The sequence below is a fragment of the Microtus pennsylvanicus genome, chromosome 13 (genome assembly GCF_037038515.1).
Source record: "Microtus pennsylvanicus isolate mMicPen1 chromosome 13, mMicPen1.hap1, whole genome shotgun sequence".
NCBI lineage: Eukaryota > Metazoa > Chordata > Mammalia > Rodentia > Cricetidae > Microtus > Microtus pennsylvanicus.
Genome location: NC_134591.1, coordinates 58073220 through 58098219, shown reverse-complemented (window position 1 = coordinate 58098219; position 25000 = coordinate 58073220). Strand labels below are relative to the sequence as shown.

General features: G+C 53.5%; 1 protein-coding gene across 8 annotated transcripts; it reads left to right on the top strand.

Annotated features, from left to right (window-relative positions):
• On the top strand, positions 1 to 24255 carry Map7d1 (MAP7 domain containing 1). Of its 8 annotated transcripts, none has more exons than XM_075944802.1 (18): positions 1 to 650; positions 14452 to 14802; positions 14962 to 15030; positions 15735 to 15898; positions 16559 to 16664; positions 17968 to 18078; positions 19300 to 19422; positions 19519 to 19682; positions 19782 to 19924; positions 21405 to 21733; positions 21969 to 22146; positions 22230 to 22368; positions 22457 to 22561; positions 22804 to 22857; positions 23023 to 23065; positions 23169 to 23259; positions 23374 to 23567; positions 23667 to 24255. In XM_075944802.1, the coding sequence occupies exons 1-18, from the start codon at positions 605 to 607 to the stop codon at positions 23675 to 23677; spliced, it is 2421 nt and encodes an 806-aa protein (XP_075800917.1). In that variant the 5' UTR covers positions 1 to 604; the 3' UTR covers positions 23678 to 24255. The 8 variants fall into 8 exon arrangements, with proteins under 8 accessions (XP_075800917.1, XP_075800916.1, XP_075800922.1 ...); XM_075944801.1 differs by having other exon boundaries at positions 16559 to 16673; XM_075944807.1 differs by lacking the exon at positions 17968 to 18078.
• The last annotated feature ends 745 nt before the right edge of the window (positions 24256 to 25000 follow it).

Sequence of the window (25000 nt, the reverse complement as noted above, 5' to 3'; positions counted from 1 at the left end):
CCAGGGTGGGAATGGGGGATCCCAACCCCGCTCTCCACTCCCCCAGTTCCAGCGGCGGGTGAGTCACCCCGAGAGCTCCCTACATAGTCTTCAGGCGCGCGGCGCGTACCATCGCGCGGCCGCAGGGGGAGACAGCGTAACCGGCATCGGTCCCCCAGCTCGGCGTCCGCTCTGCCGCGGGTACAGAAGGAGCATAGTGTGGTTACCCTTGTTGTACTGCAGGGCGGGGGCGGGGCCCTCGGGTTGTGCCCGAGGTGGCTCCGTACTCCATCACGGCGGGGGTGGCTGTCCCCCGCGCACTTGGTACGTGCGGAGAGGCCAGGCCCAGCCCGGGCTGTACAATAGGGTTGGGCCGCGACCAGGACTGGGCCGGCGCGGGGCAAAGGAGCAGGATCGCGATTGTGGAGGACCGACACCGGGTAGCCGGCAACTCATAGCTTCACTGGCCACCAGCTTGACCTCTCCCACACCGAGCGCGGCCGCCTCTAAGTCGTTGCCCGCCGGGCGGGCCGGGCGGGATGCGCCGCGGGACCCCCGTCCTGGCCTCGGGCCGTCGCCGCCGCCGCCGCTGAGACCCCCCAAAACCTCCATTGACGCCACAACCATGGAGAACGGCCCGCGTGCAGAGCCCGGGCAGGGAGCACCCGCAGGTAAGCCGGGAGCCACGCAAGAGAGAGCCGGGAGGGAGGCCGAGCAGCCGCGGGGCGGCCAAGGATGAGGTTGGCGGCTGGGCGGGGACCCCTCCCCCGCCGCGCCCTCTGACCACTTAGAAGTTTAAAAATAAAGGCTGCGGCGGCCGCGGCTCGGGGCCACGGACGCATCTTCTGACAGCTGCCTCCTCCCCCAACCTCGGCGCCGGGACGCACAGGGCATCGGGATCCGCGGGGACCCGGCTAGGGAATCGATGGGGTGACCCTTCTGCCGCAGCCCGGTGCCATCCTCTCTTCCCCACCCCCACTCTCCTTGGAGATCCACCCCAGACTCTGAAGATCCTCTTTTACTGAGCTGGAGCTGCTGTCCCTCTCTCCATCCTCCATGGGCACGTGTGACCTTAGCCTGAATGTGTGTGTTGGGGGGCTCAGATTCTCAGGCCTGGAACCCTACATGCCGAAGCTAGGCCCTTGTACCCCCACGCCCAGGCCCTGGCCCAGACCTCGCCCCCACCCCATCCGTCCAGCTGCCGCGCAAAGGGCCTGTTGCTGTTGCCGGCCGACCAGGAGGGGAGGGAGACGAGGGGGAGGTCTTTAGCAGTGGCTGCCAAGTAACCCGCCGGATAAAGGCGAGGGGGAGGGGGAGGCGGTATTGTTTGGGGCGCGGGCGGGAGCTGGGGAGTGGGCTGCCTTCCCTGAAGCCAGGCCTACTTGGGAGCCCACCCAGTCCGATTTGGGACAGGAGTGACAGAGGTAGATCTGCTGGCCCTGCCGGCACCACTTCACTTCTTTGGGGCGGGAGTCGCACTGTAGAATGAGGCGAAGGCTCAGGGATGGCACTCCCGGCATGCCACATCATTCCCCAGACTGAGGTTTTTGGATGCTAACACACACACACACACACACACACACACACACACACACACACACACACACACAAAACTTTCAGGCCCTGGACCACCAAAGCTCTCCTTTTCACCCCTCACCCCACCAACCACCAGTGCCCTGAACTTCTGCAAATCCCATTCGATCTGGGAGCAGCTGATGAGGGGGTGGGGACAGAATTCTGGTTGGGCCTGGTGTTGAAGGGAGGACTCTTTCTTCCTGAAAGGGGAGGGAAAAACATGAACACTGAGGACCCAATTCCTGACCCACTGACGCAGTTGGGGGGAGGTGGCCCCATCTCCCACCCACACCCCCAGCAAGTCCCCAGACTAATCCTGCCACCTCCCTGCCCCTCTGGGGTGTGGACGCAGGATGAAAGAGTAGCTATGGGTGTGGAGAGCACCCGGGATGAGGTGGGGTTGCTTGGCCGTGGGTGGGCTCCTCCCCGAGTCAGCGTGGGTACTTGGAGGGGACCGATGATGGCCCAAGAGGACAGAAGAGTGGTGGGTTTCTGGAGGTTTAAAGGCTGTGTTGGCAACAAGGGTGGAGGGGTTTGTCCTGGCTCCATAGAGCCTGAGAGGGACCACCTAGGGAGGCCCAGCCTGGTCTATCCATCTGCTTACTGGCACTTGGTGCACAAAACCCTGAACGAGGGCAGTAACACAGCCTCAGCACTGGATGGTTTATAATTAGGGCACTTGGATGGGTGGCCCAGACTGAGTATGAGGGCAGGGGTAGGATGCGTGGCTTTAGTGAGGGCCTAGCTGAGGGTGGAGGGTCAAATGCAGGGGCCTGGGTTGGGACGACTCTTCTATTCACAAGGGTCTAGATGGAGTTACATGAGAAGCTGGGTTGGGATGGTGGCTTGTCCCTACTTAGTGAGAATCTAAAAGTGACCGGACCAATGACGTCCTGGGAGTAAATGATGTGCCCATAGTGTGTGCCGGAGAGTTTGGGACAGTGGCCTGTCTCTGAACGTTGGTGACATGACCCTGCTGACTTCAGGTATCTTTTTGTACTTGTATGATGAGCAGTACCACACGGCAGACAGCATGAGGCAGGGGACAAGGGTGGCTCCCACGTCAGAGTCAGAGGACCTGGATGGGAATCGCAGGCAGCTGTTTCCTGGCCCCTGCGGTGGAGCCAGTATTCCGCCCCTGGAAAACAGGGGACAGGGTTTGCCTGTGCGCCTCATGAGGTTGATGTGAGGGGCAGAGATGCTGAACCGAAGGAACCTGGCACGCAGGCACCAGACACCCTCAATAAAGTGTGATCACCGTGATTGTGGTTAGGCTCATTAGAACTGGTGCCAGCAGGGAGGCGTGAACTATGACGGAGGGCAGGGCGGGAACTGGGAAGCAGCTTAGAGCCTCGACTCCAGAGTCAGTTCGAGCTCTATGTCATGACCTCCACTGTGTGATAGGGGTATTTCTAAACCTGACTCTCACGCTTTCCCATCTATATACTAAACATGATGCTAGAAATGATCCCTCAGAGGTATCAGACTCTTCAAAAGAGATGCATACATACACTCTTAGCACCTGGTACCAGCCTAGGTTGGTTGGTTTTGGTTTTACAAAACAGGGTTTCTTTGTGTAGCCTCGGCTGCCCTGGAACTCACTCTGTAGACCAGGCTGGCTTCTAACTCATAGAGATCGGCCTGCCTCTGTCTCCTGAGTGCTGGGATTAAAGGCCACCAGTGCCTGGATTAGGTTTGTTTATTTCTGATATCATTCCTAATTCTGTCAGGAGTCTGAGGCCCAGAGACGGAGCACCATTAGAATGGTGTGAGTGTGAACAGGGCAGAATACCAGGGGAGGGACTTTGGGACTTCTAGAAGCTGTGAGGCAGCTGGAGTGTATCTGGAGAAGGGAAGGTGGGTTGCTAGACCTGATATAAGGCAGTGACAGGAGAGAGAAAACACATTGTCCGGTGGCCCCACCGTGACAGCATAGTGCTGGTGGTGCTGAGGCGGTAAACATTGAACCCTACCTACTGATTTAGTGAGGAAGAAGGCAGATGTGTTCTCTGAAGGGGTGTGTGCCAGCCCGCAGAGTGCTGCAGAGCATGGGATTTGTTTGTGGACCGCCTCACAGCAGGAGGAAGGAGTGGACGGACCTGAAACACTGAGTAGAAATTGGGGAGACCGGCCCAATGGGCCACAGGTGTATGTGCAGCAGCCTGCTTGACTGACACCTCCTACTGACAGTTCCCCCTCGCTGGACTGGTGGGCTCAGTTTGAGGCCTTTAATGAGCCTCTAATGTGCAGTCACGCATATGCAAATGAGGGGTAAGGGCGCTAGGCCAGCTTAGCCCTTTTCCCACTAAGGATAGCCGCTGGCTATTGTGGGACAGAGGTGAAGAAAGGAGCAGGAAGCCGAAAGCAGGGCTCCAGACTAGAGTGGTGGCCTTTGAGGGCTCTTGGAGCAGGTCTCAAATCTGACTGAGCTTGACCAGAGGTCATAAGCAGCTGGGAATCATGTCCTTGGGTTCCCTCTGGGCCAGGGAGGGAGTCAGAGAGGCAGGCTTAAATAATGCAGCTTTGTTGACTGGTGGTGGCTCTGCCTGGCACCCCCTGGGCACTGCATCCAACATCACCTCTCAGCTGCAGCTCTTCCCCAGGGGAGTGGGGACTTGGGGTAGGGAACTGATATTGCTGTTCCTCCCCAGCTGTCAGAGGAGACCTGGGGAAGGAAGTGATTCCTTGGCTCTCCAAATTTATTGTTATTGTCCCCCGACCCTGCCATTTGTTCATGGCCTTCACCGTGCCAGGCAGTATATCACGTGTACTCTCTCATTTGCTCCTCATGACATGAGTAGGGACTAATTCTCTGCCCTTTTTATGAATGAGACCCAGAGAGGCAAGGTTGCTTGCCTAAAGCCACACAGCTAGGAGCTGGCAGAGGCAAGATTTGAAGCTTAGGCACCAAATCTTTCTACAGAATTATGACCAAGCAAGCCAGTGACAGGGTCTGGACCACCACGTTCCCAAAATTTACTTCAGTGGTCATCGTGGTTCAGGGGACCCCGGTCATGTTTTCTTCCAGACACTGTGAAGACCATCAGCTGGGGACCAAGCACATTAGACTCTCATGGTCATGACAGCCTAGCAAAAAGCCCATTCCTCAGACATTGGGCTGCGGCTGAGGGAGGGACCTGGTGGAGCCTGAGCTGCGGGATGGGGTCATTTCCTGCCGCCTAAAATAACAGGAAGTGGGTGCTCCTGATTGGAGGCTAGGAAACAATGGCCGCCGGTCCTGCCAGGGAGCTCCTTCAGAGCCTGTCTCCCTAGGACTACGGAAGCTTCAGCCTCACTTCGGGACCCTGCCTCCTACCTCCTGTGAGGCTGGCCTTTCCCAGTGCACTGCTTATTATGACTGCTAAGTTCCTCCAGGTCAGGCCTAATGCTGCTTTTAGGAAACATCAAGAAACACCTGTCCTGGCCGGGTCAGGCATCCCTCCGGCTTTGTCCTTCCTAACCACCCCCATTCTCCCAGCCCAGATCTCTCCAGGAGGAGAGACCCAGGCAGACCCATCTGATAGCAGAGTGAGGGTCATGGAGACGTTAAGCTGAGTCTGTCCAAACCCCACCTTTACCTTCCCCAGCTGTGTGGCTTTAGCAAGTGTCTCCGTCTCAGAATCTGTTTTCCTGATTTGTAAAGTGGGGTAACAGTATCCCTTCCTTAGGATCGTATCAAAGATTGAATGAACTAACGAGGTTATATACTTAGCTGGGCCAGCCAGAAGCCTTAGCTGCTGTTATGAATCAGACTTCCTCTAGCCCCAGGTAAAGGAATGCCCTGAGGGGGAGAGCAGAAGCCACGGGGACGAGGCTAGAGAAGTATGCAGGGGAAACTGGCTCTCTATTTGCTGTGGTTCAGAGGGAGGACCTGGCTGCTTGTGGGCGTGTCTATGTGGGTACGTCTGTCTGTTTCAGAGTATCTGTGTTTCTGTGCATGTGTGGTTATCAATCCAAGTCTATTCCGTGAGGGAGACACAAGAATGTCTTGTCTCATCATTGTGCGTGCTCTTGTCTATGTTGTCTGCTTCCGCTCTCGGGTGCTCGCTTTTGGTCTCTCTCTGGTGTGTATACCTCTCTATCTCCTTACGTCTATCCTCTTGTCTTCATCTGTGGTCTAATGTTGACACCTCAGGTGCCATAGCAAGGACAGAGGTACATATCTGTCCTGTGTCTGTTTCACGCCTCCGCTTCCCTGCTGCTCCCCTCAGCTCCCACCTGGAGAGACTCAGCTCTGCCTTGGAGATGGACCTCCCTTCCGGCCGCCTGTTGGCCAGCCTGGGCAGGAGCCTGCCTATCCTGCATTCCTGAGCTCTTAGCTCAAGGCCTGTCTGCCCCACCTGCACCCTTCACTTTTGTGGGGAACCTCCCTGGGGGAGCCACCGAATCACTTCCTTCTTAAGGCACTGGTGGGAGCCTGAGGGAATGATGACGTGATAGCTGACAGGAACAGCATGGCATAAGATTTTGTCATCAAGCAACACTGGGGTTCAAACCCCGCCCCTGGCATGAACAATCTATTAATGTGAGTAACAGTTATCTTACCTGTGAAGGAGGCGGGGGGATGTATGATACTTTCCCTTTAGGGTGGTTATGAGAATCGAGTGACATACGAGGACATGGCTTAGGAGTTGGCAGAGGACAGCAGGGTCTTGGTACAGTCATGACATTTCGAATTTAAAGAAACAGCCATGCCTGGGAGCACTTTGGAGGTCCTACTATGTACTCTCTCTTTTTCTTTGTAGGTAGGATTTCATGTAGCTGAGGCTAGCCTTGAACTTGATTCTCCTGCCTTCACCTATCAAGTACCGGAACATGGTGTATACCATCATGCCTAGCTTACAACACACTATATAAGTGGTTTTCCACGTCTGTCCATCTATCCATCCATCTACTTAGGTATTCACTGATCAGACATAGGTTTCTACTGTGAGCATGGTCTGTGTGTGCTACAGAAAGGACTAAGGCCCGATTTCTTCTCTTAGTGAGTTTTTCCATGGGGCAGCATGGCGGGCAGACACATGGTAAGACCAAATTATCAGTGCTGTGAGGGGCCACTGGCCCAGTAGGAGCTGGGGTGGCAGAAGAGAGAAGCCTGCATGTAAGGACTGCCAGGAGACAGCAGCCGTGTGGCAGGCTCATGGAGGGGCTTGGCCCCCTTCCCTTAGCAGACCCCAGATGCAGGCCTTTTAAGAGCTCTTGAAAAGGCAGGACTTTTCGACACTACCTCGTAACCTCATAACCAGTTTCTGCACCTTTGCCCTGCAAGCGTTCTTCGTGCCAAGGAATAAATACAAATTATCTATGCTTATCCAGTTCTTAGCAAACACTTCTGCTGGACATCAACATAGCAGAAGAAAACTGGCAGTGGGTAAACCCTCCCCGTCTGGCACAGTCCAAAAGCAAGATAAAACTAAGTAAGCTAAGGATCATATTTGATTGAGTTGAATAATCAGAAAAGAATCAACCATATTTGTATAGAGAATTAAGCTGGGAATTCATTTGGATTAACACAAGCTGTCGCAGGTAATGCCATCCTGATGGCATTTTGTCAGCGTTGGCGTAATTCTGAGGGAATATTTGTATTCAGGGTTAGTAGCCTGCCAGGTCACAAAAGTAGTTCCAAGCGTCCTGTTTGCCTCTTGAGAAATTTTTCTTTTTCAGCTGCTGGAGCAAACACTCATTATTTTTGTTAACGTCTACCTGAGTACCTTTGTCCAGGGTCCCGCCCAAACTCCCTCTGAGATGGAGGTCCTTTTCTTCCTTTCAAGTGTTTAGCACTTCAGAATACATAGCCACGCAGTTTCTCTCTCTCTCTCTCTCTCTCTCTCTCTCTCTCTCTCTCTCTCTGTTATGTAGCTCTGACTGTCCTGAACTTGCTGTGTAGTCCTGACTTCTCTATGTAGACCAGGTTGGCCTCGAACTCACAGAAATCCTCCCTAGTGACGGATTAAAGGCTTGTGGCACCACACCCAACAGATCTGTTCCTTATGAGAGGAAACTTTTTCCTTCCTATACACCTGCTTCCGGCTAGGGTGGCTTCACCGCGTGGCATTCTATTGTCATTCAAAGTACTTTTTGACTGTTTCCTTGGACGTGGACGTGGTGTGGTGTTGTGGTAGCTGCTGCTGAGGCAGAGCTGAACCGAGCAGATGTGACCCAGCCCTTGGAGGGCTTCACTGTTCCTCACTGTCGAGGAGGAAGGAAGGACACAGAGAAGCTTGACAGTCTAGGACAGTGCTCCCAAGAGAAGCTCCTGGAGCAACAACTGTGTGTCATAAAGAATTTTGTGACAATTGGAGAAGCCAAGGAATGCCTGTCTGAGGAAAAGGTGACTAAACCAGAGGAGAAGGAAGAGCTAACGAAGAGAAGAGGGAAAGAGCACGTGCAAAGGCCCTGTGGCAAGAGGAGCTTGGGTAGTTCTCAGAACGGAAAGGAAGGTCGGGAGAGTAGAGTTCAGGGGACAAGCAGGGGTCAGGGAAGGCAGAGATTGAAGACAAGCGGTGGAGGGAGACCGGGCCTTTAGCCTGTGCCAGAGCTGGGGCCTCAGCTCTGGTGTCTCAGTTCTGTCCTCAGAGCAGATGACACCATCGAAGTTTCAAGTTTCAGTGGAGAGCAGAGTAGGAATTGGGTGTGGCAGAGCAGGACTCCTGAAGTCCTCCAGGTAAGGAATGGTGATGCGCTCTGCCAGGGTGGGGCTTCATTTCCCAGGTACTTATTTATGGGGCATTTATGTCCTCATCTCTGTTGGTGCTAAGGATAAAATGAGACGAACAGTTGTAGCCCTGGGGACCATAGGCTAACAGTGGGGACACTGTAAGATGGGATCTGTGAACCCAACGTGGTGGCACACAGCTGTCACCCCAGTTTTTCGGGAGGATAGCTGGAGCTCTAGAGGTTGACACAGCCTAGGCAACATATCAGGACCCTGTTTCTAAAAAGAGGCTTTGGTGGTGACCAGTTCTAGAAGGTGCTGCTTTGCCAGAGATGTCAGATTCCATTGGCCTCTGCCCCCTCCAACGTCAAGCCTCCAAATAAGTGATTTTACCACTAAACATTAGACAAATATAAATAAAGAAAACAAAGGGCTGAAGAGATGGCACAGGGGAAAATTCCCCGTGCTGCTCTTCTGGAGGACCAGAGTTTGGTTCCCAGTACCCACGTCAGCTGGCCTGCAGTTGCCAGGAACTCCAGCTCCAGGGAGCTCCAGGGGATCCAGTGCCTTCTACGGCCTATGGACATGTGGCGCAAGTGCACACACACATAAACGAAAGAGAGATCTCAAAAAGGAAATGAAGAAAAGCTTGGTAAGCCCAGCTGCTCAGCCAGGTGGGACAGGAGGCTTGAGGTTTCAAGGCCTGGCTGGACTCTAGAGTGAGTCCTGAGTCAGGGCGGGCATAAAAGTGGCAAAAGCTGAGGTTACAGCTCGGTGGTAGAATATTGGCTTAGGATGTCAGAGGCTCTGGGGTCAAGCCTAGCCCTAGTACTGAAAAGCAAACAAAAATGAGGTTGGTGCTTATCTAGAGTGACTGGTAAAGGACAATAGATCAGAGGAGAGGAAGATTTAATTATGGTCTTTGGTTTTAAATTTACTGTTATGTGTGGTGTGTGTATGTGTGTGTGTACAGGTGTGCACTGACCCAGCATGGTGTGGGATCCAGGGATAGATTCAGGTTATCAGGCTTGCACAGCAAGTGTTTACGCACTGAGCCATCTCACTGGCACTCCAGTTTGTAGTTTTAAATCAAGGCAGGCCTCACTGAGAAACGAGACCTGCAGGGGGTGAGGGAGTGAGCCTGGCTAAAGCTGGGGACAAAGATATTCCTACAGGACTTGCAAGTTGCAGCCCAATACGAGGGACATAAGGAGGGTGGCTGGAGGGACTGAACTCCGGAGAAGGGGAATTGGGGAGATGATGTCTGAGAAGTAACAGTCTGGAGAGTCTGTGCTCCATTGTGGCCTCTTTGGGTTTCATTCATGAGATGGGGGTATGTTCCGGGGATTTCAGGAAAGAGTGACGTGATGTGACTCATTGTTAATTGATCCCTCCAGCTGCTGCGTTGAGAAAACAGCAAGGGAGCAGGGCAAGAAATGGAAAGGGGTGGGCCAAGGTGATGGGAACTGAGGTAGTGCTGGGTGGTGGTGGTGCACGCCTTTAATCCTAGCACTTGGGAGGCGGAGGCAGGTGGATCTCTCTGAGTTGAGGCCAGCCTGGTCTACAGAGAAGTCCTGTCTCAAAAAAGGAAGGAAGGAAGGAAGGAAGGAAGGAAGGAAGGAAGGAAGGAAGGAAGGAAGGGGGAGGGAGGGAGGAAGGGAGGGAAGGAGAAAGGGAGAAAGAGAGAGAAATGGAAGTAGTGAAAAGTGATTGGATTTGGGGTACGTCATGAAAAAAAGTCCCAGAAGATTGGCTCAGATTAGCCGATCTGAAGTGACTCTGAGGTCTGGGAAGTTGCCACAGCTGTGCTGGGAAAAACTGAAGCGGGAGGAGTGGTTACCTTTGTGACATCTATGAGACATCTGGGGTGTCAGCTAGGGAGGTACAGGGGTGAAACTGGTCCTCCAGGGAGAAGTCTGGGCTGGAGAAACAAATTTGGTTGCTGTCAGCACAGGGATGGTTTTTAGGGCTGTGAGTCTGGGTGACGTCACCACGGAATGTGGGGCCAGAGAAGAAGTGAACTCCTGGCAGCCCTGGGGCACACAGCACTGTGGAGAGGTTAGGAAGTCAGGGAGGGGCTGGCAGAGAGACACCAGTCCCAGCCGGCAAAGCAGAAGAGAAGCCCCACCTGAAGTCTGTCTTCTCCAAAGCGGAGCCATCACAGGGCCGGCTGTGTCAGTGTGGCTGGTGGGTCAAGTAAGCACGAAACAAATAGCCAGCTCCGAGATTAACGTCCTGGGGCCCTGCTGACCTGGAGGAGGTCTGGCAGAGGGGATGTGGATGGCTTCTTCAGGACGGGTGCTACTGGAGGAGGCCAGAAATGGTGTCCCCAGTAACCATCTGTGTCTGTGATGGTGTCATCGCCACAGCCAGGCCTTGACAACATCTGATGCCATATGCCCCGCTCCTCCCAGCTTCTCTCCGTCTCGGTAGTCAAGCCCTACTTAGACACTCACCGTCTTACCTGGTGGGTGTGATTTGCCTGAGTGTAGACAAACACCCGCCTACCAGTTTCCTTGCAACACCTGTTAGCACACACAGGTGCTTGAGGAAGGGCACCACACAAAGCCTCACCCTCAGCTTTTAAAATAAGACTTACACACCTAAATTTTGGACTCAGGCAACCTTGGGTTCAAATCCCGTTCCACCAAATACTGTTTTTTATAACCCTGAACAAATCCTTTCATGGAATGAGCTTTGCTTGCCTTGTCTATGAAATGGGGGAAGATGGTATCCCCCAGTGAATAGCAGGCCTTCACTCAGTGGCTGCTGTTAGTGTTGCCTGGCGAAGTCAGTTCAGGAATTTGCACCTGGCTGGGAGGTGACTAGACACAGCTCTGGCTGGTATGAAGAGCTGGGTCACCTGTTAAGGAGCTGTCAGGGTTGAGGGTCATGAGAGAAGACAAGGCCTCGGCTTGGGCTCTTGCCTGCAGCCCAGGAAGCTTGACAGGAAGGCGTGAAAGGAAAGTAAAAACCTGGGGTGGTGTAATTGCCTAACGTCCACACTGTTTACATTGATGCTAGAGTCTGTGGAGAAGGGCCTAGAGCCTTGGTTCTCAGTCTTCCTGTGCTGTGAGCCTTTAATACAGTTCCTCATACAGACCCCAGCCAGATTATACCATTGCTACTTCACAACTTTAATTTTGCTGCTGTTGTGAATCGTAATGTAAATGTCTGATATGCGACCCCTGTGTGGGTTTGTGCCTCACTTGCTGAGAACCACTAGCCTAGACTCTGCTGATGATACCGGGTTCAAATCCAGGTTGGGTCACTTCCTAGCACTCAGGAGGCACGACCACACCAGTTCTCCCAGGCCAGGCTAGCCCTCATAGTGACCTGTCTCGGAGGAAACAAAAAGGACTCCTCCTAGTCTGTCCTTCTCTTTACTTTCTTTTTCTTTCTTTTCTGGTTTTTTTTAGACAGGGTTTTGAGGCACGATTAATAAAAACGCAGGGAGAGAAATTGGGGTTCAACCTGAAGATCCAAAAGGCAAAGCAGCCAGTCACTGGCTCTTACCTCTACCTCAGTCTGAAATGGCAATCCTGCCTCCAGAAGTCTCAGAATGAGACTGTGTCTGAGAGCTGTCTCCTTCTGTTTTATATTCCTCTCTCGTTCTGGGATTAAAGGCGTGTGCCACTACTGCCTGGTTTCTATGGCAAACTAGTGTGGCTACTGGGATTAAAGGTGTGTGTTATTGCTGCCTGGTCTATAAGGGTGACCAGTGTGGCTGATTTACTTTTCTGATCCTCAGGCAAGTTTAACTTATTAAAATACAAGTAAAATGCCACTACAGGGTTTCTCTGTGTAGCTTTAGAGTGTGTCTTGGAACTTGCTCTGTAGACCAGGCTGGCCTCAAATTCACAGAGATCCACCTGCCTCTGCCTCTCAAGGCTGGGATTAAAGGTGAACGCCATCACCATCTGGCTGTGCTTTACTTTCTTGTCTTTATGAACACTTCTTTATATGTCTTTTCTATGTGTAATATGTCTTTATAACATCTCCTTCATAAACAATGAGGATAGAATTAGAGCATTTGGCTTTACATGCAGGGAGCACTCTTTAAAATACGAGTGTTGGTGGTGATGCCTGCCTAGTCTTAGCACTTGGAAGGCAGAGGCAGCTGGGTCACTTGTCCGACTGGGGACAGCCTGGTCTACATAGCAGTTCTAGGACAGCTAGGACTACATAGAGAGCCAGTCTTCATGCATGTGTGAACGTCAGTGGCTATATCTAATCTCACAATGCTGTGTCGTAGGTAGTATGAGCAGCTGTAGCACAGAGCAGGTCTACAATTGTCCAAGGTCACTCAGTCTGCAGGGAGACTGGGATCCATGCTTGCATCGTCTGGCTTTGAGCCCAAACCATCAGAAGCCTTCCTCCCAGAAGAGGGTCTTTAGAGAACCAAAGACAGTTCCCTGGGTGTCTCCTCCCTGCACACAAAACCTTTCCCAGGAATGGGGAGTTTGTGTGTCCTGAGAGAGCCAGAGTTCCCAGAACAGAGGATTCAACATGGCAGAGGGCCCCAGGAAGAGTGAAAATGTTACCCATGATACTGCCTAGTCCCATCTATCAGTGCTGTGTCCTCACTGACTCCCTAAGTGGCCAGAGGTCCCCTGCAGATGGCATAAGGGCTCACCATGAGAAGAATTCTCTCTAGGAGAGCAGTTGACCCAAGTCCTGCAGGGAAAGGGAGGCAAAAGTGCGGGGCTAGGTTCGTTGTACCCATTCCACACGTGAGAAAACAGAAGTTTGGATTTGAGTGGCTTGCCTCCCTGTCCTGAGATAGCACAATTAGAGCAGGCCATTAGCCTGACGTCTGGTTTTAATCTGTCCTTTGGTGTGACATGCACATGCGAATGCATACACGTGTGTTTAACAAGTTCTCTTTTTTGTGACAAGCTGGTCTAGAATTTGTTGTGTAGCTAGGTTGACCTCAAACTCACAGCACTGCTTCTCCCTCAGCCTCCCAAGTGCTGAAATTAACAAGTGTGTGCCACCATGCATGGATGAATAGTTATGCTGGAAGGGGGGCACATTGTCTTACTTCAGACTTGTTACAGGGTCCAACTGGCCTTAAACTCACAGCAGTCCTCCTGTCTTAGCTCTCCGAGGGCTAAAACTAGAGGTGTGTGCCACCACCATGTCTAGCAATATTCATACTTTTTAAAAAGATTCATTTATATATACATGTGTCTGTGTGTGAGTATTTTGTCTATGTGCAACACATGCTTGTCTAATGGCAGAAGAAACCAGAAGAGGGTGTCAGACACCCTGAGACTGGCATTACATATGATTGTGGGCCACCATGAGAGTGCTAGGAACTGAACCAGGTCCTCTGCAATAATAAGTGCTCTTAGCCATTGAGCTATCTCTCTAGCCTCTGATATTCATAGCTTTAAAGACTAAGTCTAAGGGTTACACCCCTACAGTCTATAGGTGGCTACCTATCTCACTGTGCCTTTGGCCATGCAGATATCCTAGAGGTACCATGCTGTTGCCCTTCCTCTTGGTTGGCCCCATGTGCCCAGCCCTGACGTACTCTGTGAACCAACCAGCCTTTGGGTTGGACAGTGTGACCAGAGGCAGAGCAGAAAGATGATGAAGGGGCAGCAGGGCGTCTCAACGGGTAAATCACCAGCCTCGGAGCCTGATGACCTGAGTTCTGTCCCCAGGATCCGCATGGTGAAAGGAGAGTTCTCTGACATTCACGTATACACCGTGGCATGTGGCCTCCCATATATACACACACCCACATACACGTAGGTGAATAAATGTAATTTCTTCTTAAAGGGAAGAAAAGGAGGTAAGGGAGGCAGACATAGGAGCCAGTGATCACCATTTGGTGCTACACATTTGTTCTAGGTCTCCCAACATACCGTGCTCCATCTGCCCTTTTGCAGCCCGCTCTTCCCTGCCAGACCCTTTCTTTGCTTTTTCAACTCCTGCTTATCCTTCAGATCATTTCTCCATGTGTAGGTTAACCATGGCAGCTGTGCGGCGCTGGACGCGGTACTTCCTCTCTGCTGTCATTTGTCTGTCTGCCCTACTGGAGGGTGAGCTCGCTAGGGGCAGGAATCCTGGCTATCCCCTCACCATTATGTCATTAATATCTGGAATAGTAGGCCTGGCACATGGATCGAATATCCACGAGTGAACGAATAAATCCATCGAAGAGATTACTGTGCGATCATCATACATGTGTTCAGTCTGACCCTCCTTTCCTCTCTCTTATGATCTTTCAGCTATGATAGCCAGGATTCCCGCAGAGCCAAGACCTTCTCCAGAAGGCGACCCTTCCCCTCCACCGCCACCAACACCGATGTCAGCCTTGGTTCCTGACACTCCCCCAGACACCCCTCCTGCCTTGAAGAATGCCACTAGTCCTAAGCAGCTCCCATTGGAACCAGAGACTCCCACCGGGCAGATCTCGCCTCGGCCAGCTCCTCCACAGGAAGACTCCCCATCCTCAGAAGCAAAGAGCAGGGGACCCACCCCACCAGCCACAGGCCCACGGGACGCCAGGCCTTCTCGAAGGAGTAGCCAGCCATCCCCAACAGCAGTACCAGCCTCTGACAGTCCTCCCACCAAGCAAGGTATTTGTGATGTCCCTAGTGCTGAGCCGTGGGTTGGTCATCTGGAGTCTTCTTTGCCATGCAGGATGAGGCCAGGAAGATGAGGTGGGGCCAGAGAGAACACTGAAGCCATTTGCCCCAGGAAACTGTCTGACCCTCTCTGTTCTTCCCTCTGCTCAGATGTAAAGAAGGCAGGAGAGAGACACAAGCTTGCCAAAGAGCGACGAGAAGAGCGGGCCAAGTACCTGGGTGAGTGTTTGGGTAGCATTATCATCTTCATCGACATTCCCCAACCTCCTGTGAATAAATATTACAGACCCTTCTAGAATACTGTGTGTGTGCTGGCCTCACGAAATCCTCAGCATAGTTTGAGGAGGAATCAAGTTTGAAGAGATGATATCACTTGCCTGAGAGCTAGTGGATAGTTGAGATCAGACCCAGACAGACCCTGTATCTTATAGTAGATCTCAACCTGTGGGCCATGACCCCCATGGGGTCCTATATCTGATATCCTGCATATCAAATATTTACATTATGATTCATGACTGTAGCAAAATTACAGTTATGAAGTAGTGACAAAATAATTGTGTGGTTGAGGCTCACCATAGCATGAGGCACTGTCTTCAAGGGTCACAACCTTAGGAAGGTTGAGAACCGCTGCTCTGTATATACTATCATGTGCTGAAATCTGTCTAGTAGCCCCCAAGTCATGTGCAGGAGAGTCTCACGCTGGTGGACTCCCTTGCCCTCCAGCCTGAGAGATGTGAGTTCAGTGGGGGCAGCAGGTTTCCCTAGACCTGCCTTCAGGAAGCTCTGAATACGAAGGGGACTTCATAGAGGCAGGCAGAAAAGGGATGGTCCAGGACTGGGGTGGCAGACCGCTGCTGGGAGCTGCTTCAGGCTCAGGCCTGCCGCAGAACCCCCTAGGTCATGCCCCCTCATCTCTACCCCAGCGGCCAAGAAGGCAGTGTGGCTGGAGAAGGAGGAGAAGGCCAAGGCGCTTCGGGAGAAGCAGCTCCAGGAGCGCCGACGACGATTGGAGGAGCAGCGGCTTAAAGCCGAGCAGCGCCGGGCTGCCCTGGAGGAGCGGCAGAGGCAGAAGCTTGAGAAAAACAAGGTATGTTCTTGGCAGGCCCAACAGAGTTCACCCAAATCCGCAGGTCCGCATAGATGTATGTCCTCCGGTGGTCTATGTAGTAGAGAAATACATCCACACATACACACGTGTCCCCATGTGCTCTGTGCCCAGGCAGTCCCTTCTGCATCCACCTCTGTGGCCCTGCCCCCGTGTGTCCATGCAGTTGCGCTGGCTCCCACATGTGTTTGTGACAGGCCCGAGGCTCTGTTCTACATATGGAGATATGTGTCTGGGAACAATCCTACTTCCGTCTCATGGATAGAGTTTAGTTTGAGCATTGTTGAGGCTGTGAAGGATACAAGAGCCTAGCCTGTCTGGTAGCCTCAGCCAACAAAAAAAAAGGGGGTGGGACAGATCCAAGATCAGGATCCCCAATGCTAGGGAGACATAACCCCTGCCCAGGAACCCCAGGCAAGGAGAGTCCCACCCATCTCAGGAAGTGACTCAAGGCCAAGAAAAGCTCTCCAAGAACTGTGGAGAGGATCTGTCTATTGCACATGGGCTTGAATCACTGCAGAGTCAGTAACCTTGGTTACCTGCAGTGAGTCAGGGAGAACTTAGGATGGGGGAGGACTTTCTCCCAGGTATGGTGGCCGATCCTGAGTCCAGACCTCTCTCTTTTTCCCCATTGGCTCCCAGGAACGCTATGAAGCAGCCATCCAGCGGTCAGTGAAGAAGACCTGGGCTGAAATCCGGCAGCAGCGCTGGTCCTGGGCAGGGGCCCTGCACCACAGCTCCCCTGGACGTAAGACTAGTGAGTGGGCTGGAAGTGCTGGCGGGTGGCTGGGCAGAGGTGGGGCCTGCTGAGGTGGGGGAGGAACATTTTACACACAAGGTGCTAGCTATTCCCTGCGGCAGGTGTGTCTTGCTTCATGTGTCTTCCGGAATGGCCTGTAAGCCATCCACTGTGTCACCTGGGTTTGCTCCTCAAACCTGTGTCATCTTAGGAGTTGCTTAACATGCCTTCCTCCTACCAATTACTGTTAGTTGATGATGTGTAGAAAGAGGACTTTAATACCCTGCTTAAAAAAAAAAAATGTCATCCTCTGTTTGGAAGGTAGTTTTTTTTGTCTGAGTTTTCTTTGCATAGGCACGTTGCGGATTTTGGTCTGATTCCTTGCTGGCATGCACATACCACTGCGCTTGGACGTCTATGCAATGACAAGGTCCATAGCTCATGTATCCCACCTAGTGTATGTGCCCATAGAAGTGCGTGTAGCCCACTCTGTGAGGCTGTGTTTTAGGTTGTGTGCCTCCGGGAGGCTCCTTAGTCAGATTTAGGTTCAAACTCTGATACTTGTGTGACCTTTAACTTGTCAAATCTCACTTTCTTCATGTGTAAAATGGGGATAACAGCACTGCTTGGCCTCCAAGGTTGTGGGTAGATGTTTGGAGGATCAAGTGAGGTAACATGTATGTGGTGCCCAGCACAGTGCCTGGCCCATGGTAAGCTGTCATAACTGTCATGGCTAGGTCACTTCATTATGTTTCTGCCTGTGTGCATCTTACATGTGTTCCTCTGTCTGTGCATGTCTACATACATACGTGCATGAATAAGTATTCACCTCTATATGCCCGTGTTTGCATGTCTTTGTGTGTCTGGAGAAATAAGTGGAACTCTGAACTGTGTAGGTCTTCTGTTTAGGAACGTCTTTGCATTGTCCCAGGATGTGGGTGTTGTATCCATAGCGCCTTGGCTGGGCAGTGTCAGCAAGTGCCAATGTTGGGTGGTTGTGGGGAAGGTTGCAGCACCCAGCCCAAGGCAATAGCTTCCCTTGGTCTGGCCAGAAAGGCTGTAGTTCTAGTTTTCCACCATTTCTTCCCTCTGCTCCATCTTCATTGGCTCCCCCAATCAAGGTTGTTTCTGATCACCTCCCTTGTCCCCTCCCCCTCCCAGGGTCAAGTCAAGCCTCCTCTTCCCCATCCATCCTAGCCTGCCCGCTCCTTCCTCTCCCACCCTGCCCTCAGAGCATCCTGCATGGAAGGCCTCAGTGCCCCCCCTGGCTCCCTTCTGGCCCGGCCCTAATGCCGTGTCTTTTCCCCTCCAGGTGGGAGCAGGTGCTCCGTGTCGGCAGTAAACCTGCCCAAACACGTGGACTCTATAATCAACAAGCGGCTCTCAAAGTCCTCTGCCACGCTCTGGAACTCCCCCAGTAGAAGTAAGAGGAGGCTCAGCCTTCCCCCTCCAGAGCCCCTTGTAGCCAGCCAGCCCCCTCCAGAGCTCATCCCTGGAGCGCTCATACTCCAGGTCCAGCCCTACTGTATCCCACCCGGGGCTCTGTGCCCTTTGGAGGAGCCGGCATTTGGGTCTGGACCCCAGGACATAGTAGTGTCCTGAAGGATAGGAGAACAGACACAAAGGATAATGGCCTAAAGGGCTGAAAGCCTGGCAGGGGTTAAGGGCTGGGGTGGCAGTGGGCAGTCGGCTTCATCTCTAACCACAGCCAGCTGGCCGGGGCCAGCCTTAGACAGGTGGCTTTGCCCCCATGTGTCAGGCTAGCCTGGATACTAGGGTGGGGCTGTTCTGGCTCCGCCCTGGAGGGCCATGCAACCCTGCCATCTCTGCCTCTAGAACACCTGCTTTGTCCTTGGATGGGTCCAAAGTAGGGACCCACCAAGGTGGCACAGCTCCTGCGTTCCCACCATGCTCTGGTGCTTCCATCTGAAAGAACCATGGCTAAAGTTATTTATAAGTTTCTCTAGCTTTTATTTGGTTGTTCTGTCGCCTAGCAACCAAATCAGCTGCTGCACCAACCCCACCTGACTGAAGCTTAAAAATAACCCAGCAGCTGAAGGGACAGAGCAGGGTGGCCTAGGGCAACCGGGCCCTCCAGCAGCCTCTCTGGCACACTCCTAACGGCTAGTTGGAGGAGCACAAGGACCCTCACTCCCCCAAATCCAGGAAGCATGCCTCCCCCAGGCCAGCATGATGAGATCAGGAGAGGCAGGCCCTGCCTGATGTGGGACCTGGGAGAGGGCAGTGGGGTCGTCCCTAGATCCTGTTATGGCTCCTTCCTTTGCTCACAGTTTTGAGCCCTCTCACCTGGGGAGAAGGGTAGGAGGCACTCCTGAAGTGATGCAGGGCAGGGCGTTGGCTAGGAACCCCTCCCCCACCGGTTTTGGGAATTGAACCTAGGGCCTCTTGCATGACAGCCAAGCGCTCTACCTCTGAGATATATTCCCAGTCCCTTGCTCACTGTGTTGTTGCCTGTGTCTGCAAAAGGAGGACCACTTCTCAGGAAGAAATGTGTGGCCCTGCGTGACTTCGGGTGGGGGCGACAGTCCTCTTGAGAATCCTTGGGCTCTTCTTGGGTTCAGTTCCTAGTCCCCCACCTGTGCCTCCGCCTGCCTTGACCTGCTCTGCCTGGTTCTCCCCCCAGATCGCAGCCTGCAGCTGAGCGCTTGGGAGAGCAGCATTGTGGATCGTCTGATGACGCCCACCCTCTCCTTCCTGGCTCGGAGTCGCAGCGCGGTTACACTGCCCAGAAACGGCCGGGACCAGGGTAGGGGCAGCGGCCCTGGGAGACGCCCCACAAGGGGCCGGGCAGGGGCCAGCCTCGCGCCTGGGCCACACTCCGACCGCACTCATCCCTCTGCAGCAGTGCCAGTGTGCCCTCGCTCAGCCTCCGCCAGCCCGCTAACGCCTTGTAGCGCCCCTCGGAGCGCGCACCGCTGCACCCCGTCTGGGGAGCGCGCCGAGCGACGCAAGTCCGGTGCCGGCGGCAGCCCCGCATTGGCCCGCCGCCGGCTGGAAGCCACGCCGGTGAGTGGCCCGCATCTCACAGTGGGGACAGGCGCGATTGGGCTGGAGCGCGACCGCGGCTGACCTCTCCTCCTCCTCGCTCCTATCCCGCGCCTCCAGGTGCAGAAAAAGGAGAAGAAGGACAAGGAGCGGGAAAACGAGAAAGAAAAGAGCGCCCTGGCCCGCGAGCGCCTCAAGAAGCGGCAATCGCTACCAGCCTCTGTGCGACCCAGGCTCTCCGCAGCCGCCGGTGCTGAGCTCAGGTGGGCGGGACTCCGTGCCTCACCTGGCCATTCGCTCTGGCTCTGTCAATCATTCCCAAATACTTGAAGTTACTAAAGGGCACCCTTTCCATTTTCTTGCCCCCGTTTTTCCTTTTCCTTTTCTCTCTGCTCTCTCCCGCCCCAACACACTTTTTTTTTTTTGAGACAAAGCTCCAACTCTTGACACCCCCCCCCCCCCAGACTCTTACTTCATGAACTGAGTACTGGGAATAGAACCCTCAGCCTCCTGCATGCTAGGCAAGCACCCTATCACTGAGCCATATGCTGAGTCTTATTCGTAGTTTGTTTAAGGCAGTGTTTCACTAAGTTGCCCAACCTTGAACCTGTGATTCTTCTAAAGTAGCCGGGGTTATATCAGACCTGTGCCATCATACCTTCCCAGTGTGTGTGTGTGTGTGTGTGTGTGTGTGTGTGTGTGTGTGTGTTGCAGGAGTTGCGCTTAGGTTGTCAGGCTTGGTGGCAAGCCCCTTTGCCTGCTGAGCCATCTCACTGGTCCCTTTTGTTGTTTGTCGGGCAAGAACATCATGTATCCAAGACTGACCTCTAATTAGCTCTATAGCCAATGATGACCTTGAACTTATGAGCCTCTGCCCCCACCGCTCCCGTGCTGGCGTTACTACAGGGCTGTGTGCATGCTCAGCAAGCGTTCTACCCACTGACCCCTTGGTTGTTTGTTTTGTTTTTATGAGGCAGGGTCTCCTTATGTAGCACAGGTTGCCCTTGAACTAATGGCATAGCCTGGGCTGGCCACAAACCCCTAGCTGTCTTCCTGCCCTGGACTCCCACCTTTTCTCTTCTTTATTTCCTTTATCCTCTATCCCCCCCCTTTTTTTCTCTCTCTCTCTTTTCTTTTTTTGATTATAGACACGCACCCCCACCCCCAATTCCTAAAACAGTAGCACCCGATAAGCAACTCAGTACACACTTGATCAGTGACCGACTTACCCTGTGGTGTTCTGGGTGCTGAGGACACTGAGCTAAACCAGGCCTTTTTTTTTTTTTCTCTCTCTCTACTAAGTGTGCATGCTGCTGGGGAGGCAGATGTTAGTCAAAGCTCTCACAAACGAATTTATAATTGCAAACTGGGATACATGCACTAAGAGGAAAGGATAGCACTGTGAGTGGATAGGAGGGGATGCAGCCCAGCCCACAAAAAGTAATATTGGAGGCTGGTAAGATGGGGCAATGAGTAAAGGCCTTTACTGTGCAAGCATTATGAGCTGAGTTAAATCCCTGGAATCCATGGAAAGATGCAAAGAAAGAACGACCTCACAGCTGCCTTCTGACTTCCACAAGCATGCTCACACATGCGTGCTCACACATGCATGCCCCACACAATAACAAGTAATCTTTTTCTTTTTTTTAAGGGAATACTTCACCAAAGAAGTGACATGCTGGGGGAGGGGAGTGCCCGCCCAGGTGCTTTGCCTCCCGTTCTAACCCCTTTCTTCTCTCTTAGCCCTAAGTCCAAGGCCCGGCCATCTTCTCCCTCTACAACCTGGCACAGACCTGCCTCCCCCTGTCCCAGCCCAGGACCAGGCCATGCCCTTCCTCCAAAACCACCATCCCCCCGAAGCACCACCGCATCACCCAAGGGGCGGGTTCGGAGGAAGGACGAGGCAAAAGAGAGCCCCAGCCCATCAGGGCCTGAAGACAAGAACCGCAGCAAGAGCAGAACCATTGAGGAGAAGGAGCCAGCGGCCCCAGCTTCACCAGTGCCCTCCCCAGTGCCCTCCCCGACCCCAGCCCAGCCTCAGAAGGAGCAGCCCTCAACAGAGATCCCTGCAGGTACACAGAGAGAGGGTGGGCGGGGCAGAGGTGCCATCTTTTCCTGTGTCAGACACTAGTGCAGAGGAACAGGAAGAGGGAGCTCCTGCCCATAACAGGCCAAGTCTCCGACAGTGATGGCAGCAATTGGGTTGAATGAGTGGGTCACTGAGGTCCTGAAAGCATACGGGTATACAGGGGTGATGGAGGTGCCTGCACCCGTGTGTGCTGACTCCTGGTCTTGATCTTCCTCCAGATACCACTGTCCAGACTGCCCCTCCTACCACTGCTCCCCCGGTGACCCCTAGCAAACCTATGGCCGGCACCACAGACCGGGAAGAAGCCACTCGGCTCCTGGCTGAGAAGCGGCGCCAGGCTCGGGAACAGAGGGAACGCGAAGAACAGGAGCGGAAGCTGCAGGCTGAAAGGGACAAGTGAGTGTGACCTCAGGGACTATGAGGGCCCTTGTAGCACCCAAAAAGGTGAAAACCAAGCTTGAATTTTCTGAATTCTCCAGACGAATGCGGGAGGAGCAGCTGGCACGGGAGGCAGAGGCCCGGGCCGAACGCGAGGCTGAGGCCCGGAGACGGGAGGAGCAGGAGGCTCGAGAGAAGGCGCAGGCTGAGCAGGAGGAGCAGGAGCGGCTGCAGAAGCAGGTGCCCAGGCCGGTGGGAGGGCTGATCTTGGCTGGCTCTGAGTGGGTTTGGGCAGGAGGGAACCCAAAGCTATGGTGATCTTTGGTAGAAAGAGGAAGCCGAAGCTCGGTCCCGGGAAGAAGCTGAGCGCCAGCGCCTGGAGCGGGAAAAGCACTTCCAGAAGGAGGAGCAGGAGAGACAAGAGCGAAGAAAGGTGTGTAGTGCCAGTGGGGTCTGGGTTGGGGTCCGGGTCAGGGTCAGGGGGCCTTCATGGGGCGGGGGCTGGGGCTGGCCTCAGTTCCTGCAAATGGTAGCCCAGACCTGGGCTTGAAATTGTAGAAGATAGAACAAGGAAGAACGGGTCAGGGCTGAGAGCTACCAGCCCTAGAATAGGGCCAGCTGGTGAGAAGTTGAGGGTGAGGTTTGTGGGCTAACTACTGTGGGATCTCCTCACAGCGGCTGGAGGAGATAATGAAGAGGACCCGGAAGTCAGAAGCTGCTGAAACCAAGGTCAGGATTCTCAGGTTGGGGAGTGGGCGTTGGGGAAAGGAGGCTGCGGAAAAGCCTCCAGAGTCGAGGAAGAGTGTGGTAGGGAGGCTTGTCTGTGTCTGGGCAGGGAGGGCAGAGCAGTAGAATGGATCCACGTAGCCCTGACAGCCCTTCCCTTTCAAACAGAAGCGGGATGGAAAGGAGACCACGGTCAACAATTCCGGCCCAGGTAACGCCCCCGCTCTTCTCACTTCCTTTGCTCTGGTCACCCCTGAGCTCCAGTCCCACCCTTCATCCGCCCCTAACTGATGGCCATTTCTTCGCTGTGATAGACCCTGTGAAAGCTGCAGAGACTCGGCCCTCCGGGCTACAGAAGGATTCTGTCCAGAAAGAGGAGCTGGCCCCTCAGGAGCCACAGTGGAGGTACCAGCTCCCAACCCCAGGGACTCTGAGCCAGGCAGGCAGCTGCCGGCTGGAGCTATGGACTATGGGCTTCTCAGGGAGGTGATTACTAACCCTGGACCCCTACATCCACAGTCTGCCAAGCAAGGAGATGCCAGGGTCCCTGGTAAATGGCCTGCAGCCTCTCCCAGCGCACCAGGAGAACGGCTTCTCCCCAAAGGGAACCGCTGGAGAGAAAGGTCTGGGTCGAACACCAGAGGGACTCCTCCCATTTGCAGAGGCAGAAGCCTTCCTCAAGAAAGCAGTGGTGCAGCCCCCACAGGTCACAGGTAGGGACTATAGGAACTCTGGCTCTTGGACCGGCTGTACCCCACCCATCCCTACTGGGACTTCTCAGCCCTGACATTTTCCCCTCTCCTTTCCCTCAGAAGTCCTTTAAGCAATTGCCTTGGACCCGGGTGCAACTGCGAACGTTTCTTTGCATCAGCTCTTGGGTGTCTGGAAGAGAAAGAGACAGAACAAAGATGGACGTGGCCTGGACCCTGGGGGTGGGTCCTCACTGTTGTTTTTAATCTGCACCTTATAGACTGATATGTCTCTGGCAGGAAGCAGGCCCTGCCGCTCAGTGCACCCGTGTGCCACACACTCAGACACCCATCTTACCCATACACACATACACTCATAGCTCTCTGGCCTCCCCTGGGGAGGGACCACTTATAGTATTTGCCTTGGTTTGGTGGGGTACGGTGGATGTGAATATGTAAATAGCCGTGTTCAGACACCTCTATGTGGAGGAGGTGGGGACAGGAGGCAGTCCCTCCTCCCAAGGCTCCCTGGGGAGGTCTTCCTCTATTTAACTGTAACCAAGGGGGAACCCAGGTCTGGGAAGAGGGGGAACACCTTGGGCCACAGAATACTGGTTGCTTGAGGGGTAATGGCCCCTGTCCTCGCCTGGAATCAGTGTTATTCCATCTGATCAAACTTCTCCGGAAATAAAGTGAGAATAATTCTGCCAAATCTGTGTGTCCTTGGAGCCAAGGGGGGGGGGGAATATGAGGGTAGGAAGAGGTGACCTGAGTTCTGAGATCTTAAGGAGCCTCAAGCTTGGGGCTGTATACCCCTAACTGGTGGTTGCAATCCTGGATTCCCTGTCCTATGATCTTCTAGTTTATTATGAATTCATTCATTTATTCTTTCAATGGACATTAATTTCTGTGTGTAACCTATACCTTCACCCTGGAAGTAGAGTAGTAGGAAAAGACATAGACTTTGTGTTGGTGGAATTCCACTCAGGCAGTGAGCATCATAGACACTGGACTGTGTGCTCAGCTTACCTCCCTGTCACGGCTTCCACATTCCCGACAGAATCGCTAGGTTCACATCTCAGCAGCAGTGGCTCCTAGCCACAGGGGCGGTGAATCATGATTGTGATGATGGTCCTGGGTCCCCTGTGAGTGAGTGATTGCTGTGTGTGTGTGTGTGTGTGTGTGTGTGTGTGTGTACGCATGTAACACAGTTCTAGCCAGCAGGTGTGAAGGGAAGCCTCCTGGAAACTTCTGGAAAAGGCTGTCTCACTTTTAAAAAAGAAACCCTGCGTGGCAGATAGTTTTTGAGATGCCCTCCCAGCATGCCCTGAGTGTTGTAAATGGGTTAGACTGAGTACCCAGTAGAATACAGCAGAAAGAACGGTGTTTCCCTCCGTTGAGGCTGTTGTCTTGGTTTCTGTCTTGCTTTTGGGTCATGCAGGTTGGAGGAAGGCTGG